Source organism: Coloeus monedula (assembly GCF_965178545.1).
Source record: "Coloeus monedula genome assembly, chromosome: 36".
Classification (NCBI taxonomy): domain Eukaryota; kingdom Metazoa; phylum Chordata; class Aves; order Passeriformes; family Corvidae; genus Coloeus; species Coloeus monedula.
In genome coordinates, this window is record NC_138816.1 from 2,008,486 (window position 1) to 2,026,247 (window position 17,762).

General features: G+C 49.5%; 2 protein-coding genes across 2 annotated transcripts; one reads left to right on the top strand and one right to left on the bottom strand.

Moving 5' to 3' along the window:
* Positions 1-1,138: 1,138 nt before the first annotated feature.
* LOC309584149 (uncharacterized protein) lies at positions 1,139-13,753 on the bottom strand (the record flags this gene model as incomplete). Its single annotated transcript, XM_082300090.1, has 43 exons — positions 1,139-2,552; positions 2,944-2,964; positions 3,098-3,118; positions 3,294-3,314; positions 3,436-3,456; positions 3,544-3,564; positions 3,852-3,872; positions 3,982-4,002; positions 4,363-4,383; positions 4,465-4,485; positions 4,698-4,718; positions 5,014-5,205; positions 5,409-5,432; positions 5,676-5,696; positions 5,929-5,949; positions 6,372-6,392; positions 6,618-6,638; positions 6,918-6,938; positions 7,084-7,104; positions 7,314-7,334; positions 7,475-7,495; positions 7,621-7,641; positions 7,778-7,798; positions 7,894-7,914; positions 8,126-8,146; positions 8,218-8,238; positions 8,745-8,765; positions 9,168-9,188; positions 9,305-9,325; positions 9,513-9,533; positions 9,725-9,745; positions 10,172-10,192; positions 10,402-10,422; positions 10,525-10,629; positions 10,922-10,942; positions 11,329-11,349; positions 11,573-11,590; positions 11,688-11,708; positions 11,794-11,814; positions 12,102-12,119; positions 12,414-12,469; positions 13,279-13,457; positions 13,712-13,753. 43 exons carry the CDS (start codon positions 13,751-13,753, stop codon positions 2,038-2,040), a joined length of 1,863 nt encoding a protein of 620 aa, XP_082156216.1. The 3' UTR covers positions 1,139-2,037.
* A 40-nt stretch (positions 13,754-13,793) lies between these two features.
* RACK1 (receptor for activated C kinase 1) lies at positions 13,794-17,053 on the top strand. The gene is made up of 8 exons (XM_082300037.1): positions 13,794-14,023; positions 14,364-14,535; positions 15,181-15,328; positions 15,531-15,626; positions 15,707-15,817; positions 16,233-16,373; positions 16,597-16,707; positions 16,936-17,053. The coding sequence occupies exons 1-8, from the start codon at positions 13,915-13,917 to the stop codon at positions 16,999-17,001; spliced, it is 954 nt and encodes a 317-aa protein (XP_082156163.1). The 5' UTR covers positions 13,794-13,914; the 3' UTR covers positions 17,002-17,053.
* Positions 17,054-17,762: the final 709 nt, after the last annotated feature.

Below are 17,762 nucleotides of genomic sequence, written 5' to 3' on the forward strand. Positions count from 1 at the left end.
ACCTGCGCAAAGAGCTGCCCGAGGGGCCGCAGCCCTGACCGGGCATTCCCGGCGCCGCCGGGCGGGGCCCAGCCCTGGATGTTGGGTGCCGAGCCCCAGGGATCGTTCGGATTTCGGTGCCTGCCTCAGGGACTGATGGACAAATCCTGGGTGCCCACCTCAGGGATTGATGGAAAAATTTGGGTGCCCGCCTCAGGGATCAACGGATGGAATTTGGGTGCCCACCTCAGGGATTGATGGAAAAATTTGGGTGCCCACCTCAGGGATCGATGGAATTCTGGTGCCTGTCCCAGGGCTGGAGAATGCTCCTGTGCATCCAACTCCTCTTTTAGAGGCGAAAAAGCCTTTTTTTAGCTTCTCACCACCACAACCATTCCAGTATCCAAAGTGGAGGCACCGGAGCCGGGGGGGGTCACTGTTCCCCTGAGGGTCACTCCATCTGGATTGTGTTTTTATGGATATGGCGTGTCCCAAACCCTCGTTTCCTTCCCCAATTTCCCCTGCTCCAAAATGAGGTGAAATAAAGCAGAATTGGGATTTTGGGAAAGTGGGGTTGTGACTTGATGGCTCAGGGTTGGGATGGGAATGTGGGACCCCCATGGGGACAAGCTCCCCTTCCCCAGGAGCCCATCCTGAGGGGCTCCAGAGGGCCCCCGGAGTGGGGAGGGGTTGGGAAGGTGGGATTGGGGTGAAATTCGCTCATTGTGATGATGCCGAGCCCAGTTTCCCCCTGGTTCCGTTCCTGGGGAATCCCAAAAATAGGGCAGGGAGCCTCCTCCAGATGTGGTGCCCCCTCGCACGCGCTCCCGCTGCGCCCAAAATTCCAGTGGCAGCGGTGGGATTCGAACCCACGCCCCCGCAGGGACTGGAGCCTTAATCCAGCGCCTTGGACCGCTCGGCCACGCTACCCTGGAGGGGGCAGGGCACTGCCCCAGGATCCGACCCAAAATTTGGGAATTCGGGCGAATTCATCAGTGGGGGAGCAAAGGGGGATGGGAGAGGGCAAGGGTCCCCCCGGTCCTCCCCAGCCCCCCGGACTCCCGTATTTTGGGTAGGGTCCCTTCCGGCCCCAAATTCCCGAGGTTTCACATCAAACCAGCTGGAGAAAGGAATCCAAGTCTCAGAGAGTTTTGCAGGGTTTATTTTTGGGAGAGGATCCCGTGGTCACCCCCTGGGGGGACCAGTTCAGGCTTTGCTGGTGGCCAGGGATGAGCAGGGAGGGAATGATAAGGGATTCAGCAGGGAACGACCACGGATTCAGCAGGGACCCCTGGAAGCGCTGGGAAGGTGGGGATCACGGTGTCTGTCCATCCACAGCAGCCCTGATCCCACCCATGCTCGGCTCAATCCTCCACGAATCCCAGTATGAGAGCTCCCAGCTCCTCACTGGGATCCCCTGGTGCAGTGACCGTGGAGCTCTGGCATTCCTGTCCCCTCCTCTGCTCTTCCCGAGAGCATTCCCGAGAACATTCCTGTCCCAGTCTGAGTCCTTCCCAACAGCATTCCCATCCTGGTCTATGTTCTGTCTCCCTCCTTCCCAGAGCATTCCCATCCCATTCCCCCTCCTTCCCAGAGCATTCCCATCCCATTCTCCCTCCTTCCCAAAGCGTTCCCCTCCCAGTGTCCATCCCAGTTTGTGCCACTGGTGTCCAGATCAAGGTCGGGGCCTCCTCCTGTCCCTCCAACCACCTGTTCCTCCCTGAGCTCTCCATCCCTGGGCAGAATTCCCTGAATTCCGGGGTCACTGGATGAGGGAGAGGGAGCCCAGCTCCCGCAGAACCAGAACCCAGAACCCATGATGTGCTCCCTGGCTCAGGAATTCCATGGAATCACTGGACAATGGAGATGACCCCCATCTCCAGCCAGGACCAGGGCTGGACACTCCCCGGCTCAGGATGCCAGGATCACTGGATGCGGGATTCTGGGATCACTGGACAAGGGAACGCCGGGATCGCCGGACAACGGAAATCGCCTGCAGCTCCAGCCAGGACCAGGGCTGCAGGCGCTCTCCTGTGAAGGGCTCTGCATTCCACGGCATCACTGGACGATGGAAATCTCTCCCAGCTCCAGCCAGAACCAGGGCCGGACGCGCTCCCCGGCGAAGGCGGTGGCCGGGAAGGCGAACAGGGGTGTGGGGCTGCGGCTGTCCCCGTCGAAGAAGGCCACGCGGCCGCCGTCGTAGTCCAGGGCCACGCGCAGGCGGCGGGGGACGCGCGGCAGCGGCAGCGGCGTCGGGGGGTTCGTGAGGGCGCGGCCCAGGCCTCCCCAGCGCTGCAGGGCCCAGACGCCGTCGCCGGGCCCGAAGGCCGGGCCCTGGCGTGGCACCGACTCCCGGCTGACCCCCACGGCGCAGAACGGCCCCTCGGCCACGTCCACGGTCCAGGTGTGGCGGCCCGAGGTGAAGCCGGGGGTGCCCAGCGCGCAGGGCGCGGCCGTGAAGCGCTCGGGGCCCGCCGGGGGCTCGGGGCCGCCGTAGGCCCAGCGCGCCCCGAGCCCGTCCGGGGACAGCACCAGGCGAGGGTGGGATGTGAGCGGGTCCAGGGTGACCCGGGCTGGGAATCGGGGGGATTGGGGTGGGGAAAGGGGAGGAAAAGGGGGAAAAGGAGGGGAAGGAGGGTGGGGAAAAGGAGGGGAAGGAGGGTGGGGAAAAAGGGGGGGGGGGGGGGAAGAAGGGGAGGAAGGAGAGGGGAAAGGAGAGAAGGAAACAGGAAAGGGGAAATGGGGAAAGGGGGGAAAGGGGGAGAAGGGAAAGGGGGGAAAAGGAGAAGAAAGAGGGGAAAGGAGGGGAGGAAGAGGGAGGAAAAATGTCAGGAAAAGAGGGGGAAAAAAGAGAGAAAGGAGGAAAGGGGGGAAAAGAGGGGTAAAAGGGGATAAAAGAAGATGAAACCAGGCAAAAGTCCCCAGTTCTGCCCCTTTCCATCCTTCTTTCTCACAAAGACTCACCCACTTTTTCTTCCTCTTTCCCTAAAACCACGCAATTAATAGAGGAATCCTCGGTGACGGCTCCAAGTGGGAGCCAAAGGTTGGGAAGGGAGGGAGGAAGGGAGGGAGGAAGGGAGGGAGGGAGGGAGGGAGGGAGGGAGGGGAAAACACTCACGGTGCTCCTCGAGGCACCACCCTGCCAGGGAGAGCAGGAAATCATCAAATATTGGAAATAAGAGGGGATAAAATAGAATGTAAAAAGTAAAATAGAATAAAACCCAATAAAATAGAAAAAATAAAATTAAAAAAAAAAAGAATAGAATAAAATAGATTAAAATAGAATCAAACCAGCCCCAGGACAGGACACTCACAGATCCTTATTCGGGATTCCTCTGAAAGGAGAAAATTAACATGAATTAATGAAGAAATTCAGGATAAACATGCTTCTCTGTATAATTAACTTATGCAATTAATGAAATAGAAGAGTTTTCCCCCAGCAGCCCCAGGACTCACCGAGCTCCGCGTTAAGCTCCGCTGGAAAAGGAGGAAAAGGGAGAACTTCCATGAGGGGCCGCAGGGATCTGACAGAAATTCCCATTTTGGGAGGAACTGGACACTCACCGATTTGTCTGTCCCGTTGTTCTGTGGAAAATTGGACAAAATCCAGGATAATGTTACAGTTGCAGTATTTAAAATATTATCACACATCAAATACCAATAAAATATATACCAATATCTAAATAAAATTTAGAAAACATGAACATGAACTATAATATTTTAATAAAATCGGTAACGAAATACAAAAATGACAGATTTTGTATTTATAAGCTACAGTAAATACAACCATTAGAACACAACAAATGTGTTATTATTTATAATAAATAATATTTTAAATGTGTTATGATCCATTTTTCCTGAATTTCCCTCACCGAGCGCCTCCGACAGCTCCGCTGGGAAGGGGAAAACCCAAAATTCCTCAGTTTCATGGGGCTCATTACCAGAATGAACCAAAATTCCCAAATTTGCGGAATTTCAGGGTGGGGGAGGGGGCACACGCACCGATCCTGGTGTCTCGATCTCCTGGGATGGGAAAGAAAAGCAGGAAAATTCAAATTATCGCAGAAGAAATCCCCTCTGCTGGTTCCCGCATCCTGGGGGGGAAATCCCGGGATTAGAGTCAGAACCAAATCCTTTCTTTTAAATGAAAATCTCAGATTTCAAATCAACAGCCTTAGTTTTTTAATCCAAATCCCAAGTTTTATATCCACACCCTGAATTTTAATTGAAAATCCCAACTTTTAAATCAAAATCTTTAACTTTTAATCAAAAACTCTGATTTTAATTCCAAAATCTCAAATTTCAATTTAAAAAAACCCCTAATTTTAAATCCAAATCCTGCCCTGCTCCTCCCACGCTGGGATTTGGGAATTCTGGACTCACCCAGCGCCGCCCTGAGCTCCTCTGGGAAACCAAAGGGAAATGGGGTTAATTTGGGATATTTTTTCCTTTCAGCTCCACCCCAGAAATGGGAACTGAACCCACCAAGGTTTTTGTCGACTTCCCCTGGAAACAGGGAAGGAAAAAACAAAGTTAAAATAATTTAAAATTATTTAAAATTATTGGACATGATGCTGGTTATTGTTATTGTTATTATTACTACTACTACTACTATTATGATTCACTTTAAGATTATTTCTGGCCATGAAAAAACTCAAAAAATGCTCAAAAAAGGGGGTTTTTAAGGGGTTTAAAAGGAAAATTCAATAATTCCATACCAGGATCTTCCATGACTTTGCCTGGAAAGAGGAGAAAAACAGGAATTACCATTGGGATCTGGTGATTCCCCAGATTTTCCTCCTCCCCTCCCTTCTTCACCATCAAATACCCAAACTCCCCCGTTTCAACCTTAAAACTGGGGAGAAAGGGAAAAAGCAGCTTCTGGCCATGCTGGAAAATGGAGGTATTGGGGAATTTTCAGTAGGGAATTTTGGTGACATTTTTTCCACTGATTTGTTGGGGAAACAGCCCAAGTTCAGCAGGAAAATGGGGAAAAAAAGTGTGGATTTGGTGCTGGAAAAGAGAACGACTCACCCGGTTCTCCCAGTTCTACTGGTTCCTTTTCCTCTTCTTCCTCTTTTTCCTCTTTTTCCTCTTTTTCCTCTTCCTCTTCTTCCTCCTCTTCCTCTTCTTCCTCCTCTTCCTCTTCTTCCTCCTCTTCCTCCTCTTCCTCTTCCTCCTCTTCCTCCTCTTCCGGTTCTTCTTCCATTTCCTCAGGGAGTTCACCTGAAAAGAGTTAAAAAATAGGGAACTGTGGTGGTCGGAAATTAAAATGAAACCCACACAGGTATAAAAATAAGGGTTAAAAATTCAAACTAAAAACATAGAAATAACATGAATTGTATGAACACAACTGCTGTAAATTCCATCATTCCCAACTCCCTGGGAATTCCCCAAATCCCAGAGAAGGGCAGGACAATCTCACGTACCAACTTCTCCCTCCTTCAGTGCCTCTGCAAAAAAAGAGGAAAAGGTGAGACACAAATTTTCCTTCCCTGTCCCCATTTTTTTTCAGGATTCTCCCTATTGCCCTGTTAATTTTTTCCTGGGAATTCCTGCTGCTTTTAATGACTTCCTTTTTAATCCACTCCCACCGTGATCTCCAATCTCATATTCCCAAATCCAATTATGAAAAAAACCCTAAAAAAACCCCAAAATCCCAGATCCTTTTTGGAAACGGAATAAAAGCCACTCACCAAGCTCCTCCCTTAGTTTTCCTTAAAAAGAGGAAAATAAAATTATTTTGGATCCATGTTTTCCCTTCCCAAGAATACAAAATCCCCTGCGTTGGGCAGAGACTTTATGCCTCTCAATTCCATTTTTTTAACATAATTTAATTAATTTTGGGACTTTTTGGGCCAAAATTCTGAGCCAAAGTGGCAGCAGGGACATCGTGGGTGTGAATTCCCAAATCCCCAGGGATTGCTCCCAAAATCCAACGGCACTTACTGATAACAGAGTCCTGTTCTCCTGAAAATAAAGCAGAAGAAGGATTAAAAATGGGATAAACCCCTGATTTCCTGCAATTTTAGAGTCAGGGAAATAAAAAAAACCCCAGTTACACCCCCCTAACTCCAAAAATCTCTATTTTTATTTTTTAATCCAGGATATTTATGAGGGGGAAACTCCAAAATCGGGTAAATTTTGTGTTTAGAAATGGAGGCTTGTGCCCCAAAATGAGAGTTTGGGAACAAAATGGGGTTTGGGACCTTTAAATTGGCCTCAAGAATAAGACCTCAAAAATTTAGGCCTCAAAGATTGGGTTTTTGAGGCCTAAAAATTGGGATCTGGACCTAAAAAATGGGGTTTGAGACCCTTAAAAGGGAGGCGTGTTAATTACTAATTAAATCAGACGTATTTTGGGGAGAGAATTCCCATTTTCCAAAACTTACGTGCTGCCAATTCCTTCTCCTCTGCACACAAAAATGGAAATTATTGCCAGGTTATCAACACATTATTAATTATTATTACTCACTATTTCCCATTATTACCATAGTATTAACATTTTTCCCCATTATTCCCCATTATTTCCATTTTTCCTCCAAGATTTTCCTCCCGCTCCAGGGATTTTGCTGATATTTTTCCCCAAATTCCCTCTTAATTATAATTTCTCTGCACCTTAATTAATTGGCACTCACCCAGCAACTCCTTCAGGTGCCCTGGGGGAAGCAGAGAGAAACTAATTAAAACTAATGACACCAAATTTATTGATACAATTCAATGTATAAATGATTTTAGTCATTATAGATTTATAAATATAAACTGGTTTTATGGTTATAGAACATAAATATAAGTATAGATACAGGTATGGATATAAATATAAGTATAAATATAAATATAAATACAAATATAAGTACAATTATAAATATAAGTATAAATATAAATATAAATACAAATACAAATATAATTACAAATATAAATATAAATCTCTGACTTACTGATCTCAGCTTCATTTTCCCCTAAAGGAATAAAAGGATTAAAATAAATAACTATTTTAAAACGTCCAAAATTGAAATAATTCTAAAAAAAAATTCAAAAAATTCTAGAAATTCTTTCTGCTTCCTTCATCCCTAAAAATCCCTGGAGCTGGTCCCGAGTACTCACGGATCTGGGTGTCCCGGGCCTCTAAATGAACAAAAATAGGGATAATTATTATTATTCCTGAATATTAAAAGTGATGTTTAAATTTTTATCTTAATGATGCATTTTTTTAATCCATATTTATTTCAGCTTTTGCACCTGCACCTCTAGACTCAATGAAAATCCAGATTTCCCCCTGAAACCCATCAGATTTTCATGGAAAATGCCCCAAAAAAGGAGGGAAAATTCCTCACCCAGTTCTGCCTCGTGTTGCTCTGGGAGGGAGAGAAGAGGGAGAAAAGAGGGAGAATGGGAATTTCCAAAGTTGGTTCAGAATGGGGTGGAATTGTCAATGAATTATTCCATAACTGTCAAAAATTACTTCATCCTGGAAATTAAAAATTCAGGCACTTACGGAGCTTTTTTTTGAAGACCTCTGGAAACAAAAACAGGGGAAAATTGATAATGATAATGATAATAATAATAACAACAGTAATAATCCCCAATGCCAATTTTTTACCCAATTTCCACCCAAACTGAAGATTAACGGGATCAACTCACCCACATCAGCTGTGAGTTCCCCTGAAAAACAAGGAAAAAAAGGAATTTTGAGACCGAATTTTCACTTTTCCCGCAGCCCCAGTGAGGGGGAATTGGGGATTTTCTCCCCAAAAGTTCACCCCAGCATTTTCTGGGGTGGAAACTGCCCCAAACTCACCGATTTTCGTGTGTCGCTCGCCTGGGAACAACGGGAAAAGATCCAGATTTGGGGTTATTTCGGATGAATTAATGAGTGATGGAATTAACGAGGGGCAGAGGCCGGAGGGGACTCACCGAGTTCCACCGTGAAGATTCCTGGAAGCAGCAAATCCCATTAATTCCCCGATGGATTTCCCCCCCTCCCAGCTCCTTCCATGGGGTTTTCCTCCTGTTCCTTTTCCCTTTTTCCCCCCAAATTCAGGCTCAGCCCCCCTGGCGCTGCAATGCCGGGGGGTTGTCTCCCCAAATTCTGGGGAATTGGGGGATTCCAGCGTTCCCATGGTGCTGGGGTGGGAGTCAAACTCACGGATGGTGGCGTCGCACTTGGCTGGAGGAAACACAAAATTAAAATTAAAATCTGTGTTCTGGCTCCTCTTCCCCCTTTTCCCCATCACTCACCGAGCTCTGCTCGGAGCTTCCCTAAAGACAGAGAAATAAAGTGAATAAATTCCAGTGATAGAGTCCAACCGTAATTGAAATAGAATGATCAATATAATCAACCTCAGTCATTAATAGAGTCGATTTTAGTAATTAATATGATCAATTTTAGCCATTAGTAGAACCGATTTTTACCAGAAATATTCACTAAGAATGAATATATTAAATTTTAAGTGTGGATACAATGAATTTTCATCATTAACGCGGTCAAAATGTTATTGATGCAAGCAAAATAGTAATGATTAAATTGTTATTAATTCGATTCTTATTAAATATGAATTCATTATTAGGGTGGTGTTATTGTGTATTAGTTTATTATTAATATTAACGGATTCTAACTGGGGGGAACCCTCCAATCCCAGCAAATCTCCCACTTGGAGCTGTGTCGGGGGTGGGACTCCCAAAATTTGGGGTGAAAAAAGAGGGATTGGGGCCCGGTAGCTGCAGGGGGATGAAATTCTGAGGAATTTGGGAATTCCGGCACTTACGGAGCCCGGAGTCGCGCTCGGCTGCGGGAGAGGGAGGGAAAAGCACCAAAAATCAGCATTTTGGGGTCGTTTTTTACCTCCTCCCTCCCCGAGGATAAAACCAAAGCCAAAAAGCTCCAAGAATTTCCCTCATTCTGAATTTTCCTTCCAATAAAGGAGATTTCCAATTTCCTGCTGTTTTTATTCATCGTTTCATCCCTAAGAAAGGAAATTTCTCATTTTGTCTTGGTTTATATTCCAAATTTTCCTGATGAATATTTGTCATTTTCCTACATTTTCCATTTCTAACGTTCCCAATTTACCGGATTTTCCATTTCTAATTTTATTTGTAATAAATAATATTTCTAGCTTTATTAAGCCCCAGCACTAATTAATAAAACAGCCGTAAACCCTCTCAAAAATGTTAATTAAAGCTGTCCATACCCAGCAGCGCTGTGAGTCTTCCTGTGGGATGAGGGAAAAGAGGGATTAATCCAGGAAAAGCAACAGAATTGACCCAGAAATGAGGAGTTGAAGCCCAAAATCATCAAATGAGGTGGAAAATGAGGAGCGGGACTCACGGATTTCAGCGGCGAGCTTGGCTGTGGAGGAAAAACCAGATTTGTGGTTACTTGGGGTTTTTCTCTGAGGGAATTGCACAAATTTGGGTGAAAACTGAGGGAAAATTGACTTATTTCCAGTTTTCTCCCAGGACGGGATCAAGGAGGATCTGGCTGCCCCAAAACAAGGGGGTTTTACCCCAAAACCAGCAGGAAAAATGGCACTCACTGATTTTCCGGTCGCGTTCCTCTGGGAAGAAGAGGAGAAGAGGGGAAAAAAAGCAGGAAAATGAGAATTAGGAAACAATTCCTTCATTTCTGGGTCAGTTCCGTTGTGGTCCCAGAGTGCCCGGACCAGGAATGGGGATAGTTCCCCCCAAAATTCCTTTAAAATGAGGATTTTCTATTGAAATCATCTGGGGGACGGGGGGTTGGACTTACTGAGTTTGGCATTGGATTCACCTAAAAAACAGGAAATAAAATAAGAACCCAGCCCCAATTCACCTGAAAACCCAGGAAATAATAAATATCAAAAAGTCCCAAAATGGCTCCTCCTACCCCAGAACCTCCAATTTGAGGGAATTTTTATTCCACAGAAACATCCCCCTCTACAATCCTTAAAATTTGGTTTATTAAGGAAAAAATCGCCTTAAAACCACCTGAAAATGCACAAGATGTTCTAATTTTAATTTTTTACAACCATAATTTGCATGATCAAGGCCTAAATTTTCACCTCAAGGCCAAAATTCCCATTTTAAACTAACTTGGAGGGAAAAATTTCCATTTGAACACCCCAACTGTTAATTTTAGGGAGAAATTGGTAATTTTTAAAGCCAAATCTTTCATTTTAAGGCCAAATCGTTCACTTTAATCCATGGAACTCCTTACCCAGGTCTGAGGTCAGTTTGCCTGAAACCAAAAAAATGAAAATTCACATTATCTGGAGCTTTTCCAGGTCTGGATCCATCCCCGGCACCGACGGGAACGAGGAAAAGGGGCCCCAAAATCCCAAATTCTTTAGGTTGGCGCAACCCGAAAACCACCTGGGGATCCCAAAATTACTGAAAAAGCAGATCCAGGGGTTATAATTCCATCAGGAAAAGGGAAAAGGCACTCACTGATCCTCCTGTCCCGCTCCTCTGGGGAAGGGGAGAGAGGGAAAAGGGAAAGGGAATCAATAAAAGGGGAAATAAAGGGGGAAAAGGGGAAAAGATGGGAAAAGGGAAAGTCCAAGCACTCACCGAGCGCGGCCGTCAGGTGCTCTGGGAAGAACAGGGAGGGAAGAGGAGAATAAACCCGGGATTTCCTTGGGAATTCAACCCAGCCTGCCCCAAACTGCCCCTTGTCTGTGGGGAAAATGGGGCCATCGGGGCTGGAAAAGGGAATTCTGGGGTAAAATGCCAGGATTTGGGGCAAAATGGAGGCATTTGGAACAGGATTCAGCCCCATGCCCCGACACAGCTTCGGATCAGGAGTTCTGCCACTGTCCCAGCCCCAGATTCCCTGGGTTTAGGTATTTTTAATGTTAATTATTATGATTCAAAAATAACATTTCTCTCCAAGCAATGGGTATAAATCCTGGGAAATTGGTTAAAACATGACATGAAGGGACCGGGGAAAATCCAGTTTGGGACTCACCAATTTCGGCTGCGAGTTCACCTGAAACAGAGAAATTTGGGATTGAGAATTTCCCTGCTGGGGGAATTTGATGGAGACAAAACCCAACACTCCCCCACTGCCACAGTTTCAACCCTAAAATTAACGGAGAAAGGGAGGAAAAATGGGTTTAATTTCCTTCTCCTCCCTCCTGGTAATTATTTTAGTCCCAATATTAGGAAATAATTAGGGAAAAATCTCTCCTGGCTGGATTTATTAGATTTACCCCAATTTATTGATCCTATTGATCACTTTTCCAGTGAGTCTGGGGGGTTTTAAGACCTTCATCTTCCATTATTTGGATTTTTAATAACAATAACTTCCTTATTTAGGAGAATTTGCATGTTAATAATAACAATTTTTCCATTATTTAGGAATTTGGAACTCACCATTCTCCGTGTCACATTCCTCTGAAACCAAAGAGAGACAGAAATTGGAGATTGGAGTGCAAATTTATAGATTTGGGTAGAAACTGATATTTTTGTGTACAAGTTTACACATTTGATATAAATTTGGGGATAAAGTTCTTGCTCATTCCTGGTTTCAAATCCAACATCTGGGAACTATTTTTACCTTCAGTGGAGCAAAAACCTGCCAAGTAACCCCAAAACAACTCGACAAAACTCCACTTACCCAGTTCAGTGTCACTTTCTTTAGGAGAAAAAAAAAACAAAATAAAATTTATATAAAAATATAAAATTTTATGGCTCCATCAGTGGCTGCTGCTGGGTCGGGGTGAAGGACTCACCAAATTCCTCCGGTAATTTCCCTTAAAATCCAACAAAACTCCATCAAAACCTTCGGAATTGAGGCTTTTTTTGGGACAAGAGGGGGGAATAAAAAATTCCACTCACGGATTTGTGTGTCCCATTCATCTGGAAAAGAGACAAAAAGAGGGTTTAAAGCTGGATTTGATGATTTCCAAGGTCCTTCCCAACTGGAATAATTCCATAATTCCAGGAATTCACCCTTCAGCAGCCCCTCCTGGGTGGTTTTTCTTTTGGTTTTCACCCTCAGAATTGTCTTTAAAAAGCATTAATTTGGGATTTTTCCCTGGTCTTTCCCAACCAAATCCATCCCATAATTCCATAACTGAGCTGGATCTGGGTTGATTGAATGTGGTCTGGAACATTCCAGTGGTGGAAGGAGGAAAATCACTCACCCAGAGCTGTGTTTTCCCCTGGAAAAGAGAAAAAAAAAGGGGATCAACGAGGTCAGTCTGGGGCATTCCCAGAGGAGGAACTCGGGGAATTAAAGTCCAGTTAAATTAAATGTGGATATTCTGGGACGAGCCCGACTCCAGGAAGCCCAAGAACATCAAAACACGGAATTTAGGTGTGGAAATCTGAGAAAATCCACACAAAAGTGGGGTGGGGAGCGGCCGAGGCACCCCTGGGAACCCAAGACCGGGATTTTGGGGCCAAACGAGCTGGAATTTGGCACCTGATCCTCAAAAAAATCCATTTTCACCCACCCGGCTCCATCATGGCGTTGTTCCCAGCCAGAATTGGCTCCGGGTGCTCCGTTGGCCTGGGGGGAAAAAGGGAAGAATTGGGTCATGGATGTGTTTTCCAGGAATATGTGGGAACATGGGGAATGTTTCAGCCCAGGGGAGTGAGGGCAAGGAAGGCGTTCTCTCGGTTTTCCATGATTTCCCCATTTTCAGGCCGGGAATTTCCCATTCCTGGGGAGGTTTTGGGATGAGGGGCGACAAACCCACCTCCCGTGTCCCATCCTGAAGCTCAATTTAACCAAAATTAGGGATTTGGTGGAGGAAGGGACGTGGATTTTTTTGTCCTTACGGACAACCCAGCAAGGACAGAGATTCCATGAGGGAATTTCCCTTCCCAAACTGCCCTTGCTGGATGGGAAAATCATGAAAATGCCTTTTTCGTGCCCATTTTTGTGCTCACGATCCCCAAACTCCCTGAGGAGCTGAATATCCAGCAATCTGGGAATGCTGCTCCATCAATATAAACAGAGAAATGCCAGGATGAAAACAGGGATTTAGGGAGAAACAGAGACACGGAGCGAGGGAGGCAGCACCAACTCTTCCCACATGGAATTATTAATTAATTAACAATATTAACATTTAATTATGAATTAGTGAATCAACAGGATCCATTCTTTTAACCCTTCCCCTGTTTTTCAGGATCCTCAGGCAGTAAAACAGGGATAATAAATAGAATGTTTGGAGGCACCAAAGGCCCTTCATTGCTGGGGCCAGATCGTGTTCCCACCACATTCCAAAGGCACCTCTGAAATTCCCATTCCCAGGAATCTCCCCAAATCTGCCTTCCTGGCCTCTCCAGAGCCCCTGCAATGGGGAAAGGACTCACCAGCCCCGTGGCTGCTCCCCTGGTGTTGGTTTTGGGGTGGGAAGGGGGGGTTTTAGCCGGGATGAGGGTCCTGGAGCCTGTGGAGGAGCTGCGACAGCTGAGCTGGAACCGATCCCGATCCTAAATTTAGCTGGGGAGGAGGATCCTGAAATGGCCATGGAGGGAATGCGATCCTCGGGCTGGGAGCAGGAGCAAGGGTCAGCCCAGGCCAATCTCCAGCCACAGTGGGATTGGGGTTCCCTAGGGGGATATTGGGATTCTTCAGGGGGGATATTGGGATCCTTTGGAGGGTATATTGTGATCTTTTGTGGAGGGATGTTGGGATCCTCTGGGGAAATACGGCGATCCGTGGGAGGGAGGGTACTGAGACCCTTTGTTGGGGGACATTGGGATCCTCCGGGAGGTCCTCCCCAAATTCCCTCCTTTTCCGTACAACACAACCGGGCGCCACCATGTTGCCCACGCACGCCGCCATGTTGCCGTACGGCGGGACGTCACTTCCCGTTCCGCCGGAAGTGGCGCCGCCTCTCTTTGCCCGCGCCGGCCTGAGGGGACGGACGGGTCCGGGCTGAGGCCACCGCGCATCCGCCGCCATCCCGCCGCCCCCGCCAGGCCCCGCCGCCGCTCGCCGCCGCCATGACGGAGCAGATGACCCTGCGCGGGACCCTGAAGGGCCACAACGGCTGGGTGACCCAGATCGCCACCACCCCGCAGTTCCCCGACATGATCCTGTCCGCCTCGCGCGGTGCGCGCCGGGAGGGACCATCGGGGAGGGCTGGAGGGGGTGTGGGGGAGACCATCGGGGAAATTGGGGGCGGGGGTCCACAGGGGTTCCAGGGGGTCTGGATGACTCCACTGACAGAACTGGGGGGGGGGGTCTTACTGGGTTAGGTGAGGGGCCAGGAGCCCCCCACAATTCCGCTGGAGGGATTTGGGGCAGCAGGAGCAGAATGAGGACGAGGAAGAAGCAGCAGCATCTCCCCGTACCTTTGCTGGGATTTATCTTTATTTGTGTCCTCCCATTCCCGGGCTGGACAGGGGTGGCCGGGGGTCCCTCGGGTGACCCCCGTGTGTCCCCACCGCAGACAAGACCATCATCATGTGGAAGCTGACCCGTGATGAGACCAACTACGGGATCCCGCAGCGGGCCCTGCGCGGCCACTCGCACTTTGTCAGCGATGTGGTCATCTCCTCGGACGGGCAGTTCGCGCTCTCGGGCTCCTGGGATGGCACCCTGCGCCTCTGGGACCTCACCACGTCAGTTTGAGGGGGCTTGGGGGCCCTTGGAGGGACTTGGGGGATGTTTCAGGGTCTGGGACAGCTCCCTGCGGCTCTGGGATTTGACCGTGTGAGTTTTGAGGGGTCTGGTGGAAAAGTTTGGGAGGTCTGGGACAGCTCCTTGTGGCCCTGGGATCTCACCAGGGCCAGATCATCCCAGAATTTGGGTAAATCCCGGATTTTTGGGTGGGAGTGGGGTGTTTGAGGTGCTCCCTGTCCCTCTCCCGATGATTACACCCGACATTCTGCCGATCCCGCGGGATCTGACGACACGTCCTGCAATGATGATGGGAGAGACGTGGGGAAGCAGCTCTGGAGGGGTCAGGCTGGATTTTGGGGTGCCCGGGGCTGCATTGCAGGCGGTGCAGCTGGAAAAGGGTTGGAATTTGTGGATCCAAACTTGTCCCGATCCCCACATCTTCCCTGAAACCCCTTTGATCCGATTCCCAATCACTGAGTAAATTATTCTGTCTTTTTTCACCCCAGTTCCTGGATATTTTTCCTAGCGTACGGATATTTCTCCCAGTTTCTGGGTTACCCCCACACTCCTGGAGGTCCCCCTTGGTTTGTGGGCTCTTCCCCCCATTCCTGCTGGGAATGCTGACCCTGTTGCCGTTCCCGCAGTGGGACGACCACGCGGCGCTTCGTGGGCCACACCAAGGACGTGCTGAGCGTCGCCTTCTCCTCGGACAACCGGCAGATCGTGTCCGGCTCCCGGGACAAGACCATCAAGCTCTGGAACACGCTGGGGGTCTGCAAGTACACGGTGCAGGTGAGCTGGGGGGGGGGCTTTGCGCCGATCCCAGGGGGTTGGGGCCAGTCCCAGTGGGTTTGGGGTCATGCCTGTTGGGTTTTGGGCCATTCCCAGTGGGTTTGGGGCCAGTCCCGGGCAGTCCCCAATCCTGTTGATTGGAGGAGCCCTGGGTGGGCTCCGGCCACGTTCCTGCCCTGCCACCGGCGCCGTTCCCCCGCAGGACGAGAGCCACTCGGAGTGGGTGTCGTGCGTGCGCTTCTCCCCCAACAGCAGCAACCCCATCATCGTGTCCTGCGGCTGGGACAAGCTGGTCAAGGTGAGCGTGGGGTCCCCTGGGGGGATTTCTCCCCAGGACCCTGGGATTTACTCCCGCTCATCCTGCTTCTCCCGCCCCAGGTGTGGAACCTGGCCAACTGCAAGCTGAAGACGAACCACATCGGGCACACGGGGTACCTGAACACGGTCACCGTGTCCCCCGATGGCTCCCTCTGCGCCTCTGGGGGCAAGGTATGGTTTGGGGGACACAGGGACACCCCGGGGCTGCATCCCAGCCCCAGTTCCTGTTGTGGAGTCCTGGGATTGGTCATGGTTGGAGTGGGGAGGGGGGAGGCCTCGCTCCAGGAGAACCTCTTGGGGCTTCTGGGGATTGTTCTGGGGTGTTCCTGAGCTCCTGGGAATCTTCCTGATGGTCCTCGGGATCTTCATGGAGGTTCTTGGGACCCTCTGGGGGATGCTCCTGAGATCTTCTGGAGCTCCCACAGACCCTCCTGGAGCTCACGGGGACACTCTTGTGGTCCTTGGGACCCTCCTGGAGCCCTCGTGAAGCTCCTGGGGATGTTCCCTGAGCTCCTTGAGACCGTTCTGGAGCTCTGTGTCCCCTGTGGGGCCCTCCTGGAGCTCGGTGTCCCCACGGTGTCCCCAGGATGGGCAGGCCATGCTGTGGGACCTCAACGAGGGCAAGCACCTGTACACGCTGGACGGGGGGGACGTCATCAACGCCCTGTGCTTCAGCCCCAACCGCTACTGGCTCTGCGCTGCCACCGGGCCCAGCATCAAGATCTGGGTATGGAATTCCTGGGAATGACCCCCGGGGTTGTGGGATCGCCCCGGGATCTCCCTGGGAACGGGGGGCGGGTCCCGCTCGTGCTGTGATGAAACACTCGGATGCCTCCGACCGCTCCATGGGGAAACCCAGAGGCTGTTTCTGAGCCAGCCCCGGACTCAGGTGGGATCCAGGTGGGATCCAAGTGGGACTTGGGTCATTCCTCACCTCTCCGGTCCTGCAGGACCTGGAAGGGAAGATCATCGTGGACGAGCTAAAGCAGGAGGTGATCAGCACCAGCAGCAAAGCGGAGCCGCCCCAGTGCACGTCCCTGGCCTGGTCGGCCGACGGGCAGGTGAGGCCCTGGGGACCCTCACTGGGGCAGGGGACCTTCCCTCACCTGGGAGCCCTTCACTTGGTCAGGAGGACCTGGGCAGGGGGGGTTTGGGGACCCTGCAGCTGGAGCTGCCCCGGGAAGGACTTGGTGGTCCCTCCTGCCCTTCCCACACCTGGGGATGGGGGGTTTGGATTGACCTGGGGGCCACCTGGGTGACCCCTGAGTGACCTCTGTCCTTGTCCCCAGACCCTGTTCGCTGGCTACACCGACAACCTGGTGCGGGTGTGGCAGGTGACCATCGGCACCCGCTGAGCCTGAATCCCACATTTTTAAAACAAAATACCAATAAATGGCGCTTTATGGAGCTGGGGTCACCGCGTGTCACCTGCTGGGAAAAAACCCAGGGTTGTGGGGCCAAGACCTCGGGAAGGAGGAGAACGCCGCTGACGTCATTGGGATGGGAATTCGGGGTGTTCCTCACCCTCCTGTGCTGCAAAAACCCTGAATTCAAAAAAAACCCCAAACCAGCTAAATGTAAGACATGAGAAACCTCACCAGGCTGTGGGCATTTCTGGAATATTCGTTAGTGAGGAATATGCCACACAGCAGCTCCAATTTGGCCCAAAGTGCCATTTTTTACCAGTTTGGGGTGGTTTTGGGGCCTTCTCCTGGCTGTTGGATGTTATTCCGGAAGAGAAGGGCGAGCTGGGACCTGGACACGCAGCTCCAGGTCGTTCCTAATTAATGAACGAGGATTAAGGAGCTGGGATTGGACCCACACTTGGTTTTGGTGATGTTGAGGGGGCCCTGACCCCGATTTTGGGGTAATTTACCCCAAACTCATCCTGGAAATAGCTCTTCCCAGGATCCAATGACCTGGAGCCTTGGATACAACTTCTTTATTCTTTATTATTGACATTTCATAAAACTAAATCTCCATTTAATTCTCATTTTAGCCAAAAATATCCCGAACGAGCTCTGTAACGCCAACAGGAAATTCCCAAATCCACCAAAATCCAGGGAAACGTGAGGGGGAGGGCAGGGGGAGCTCCCGAGTGGGACAGGATCCGGCT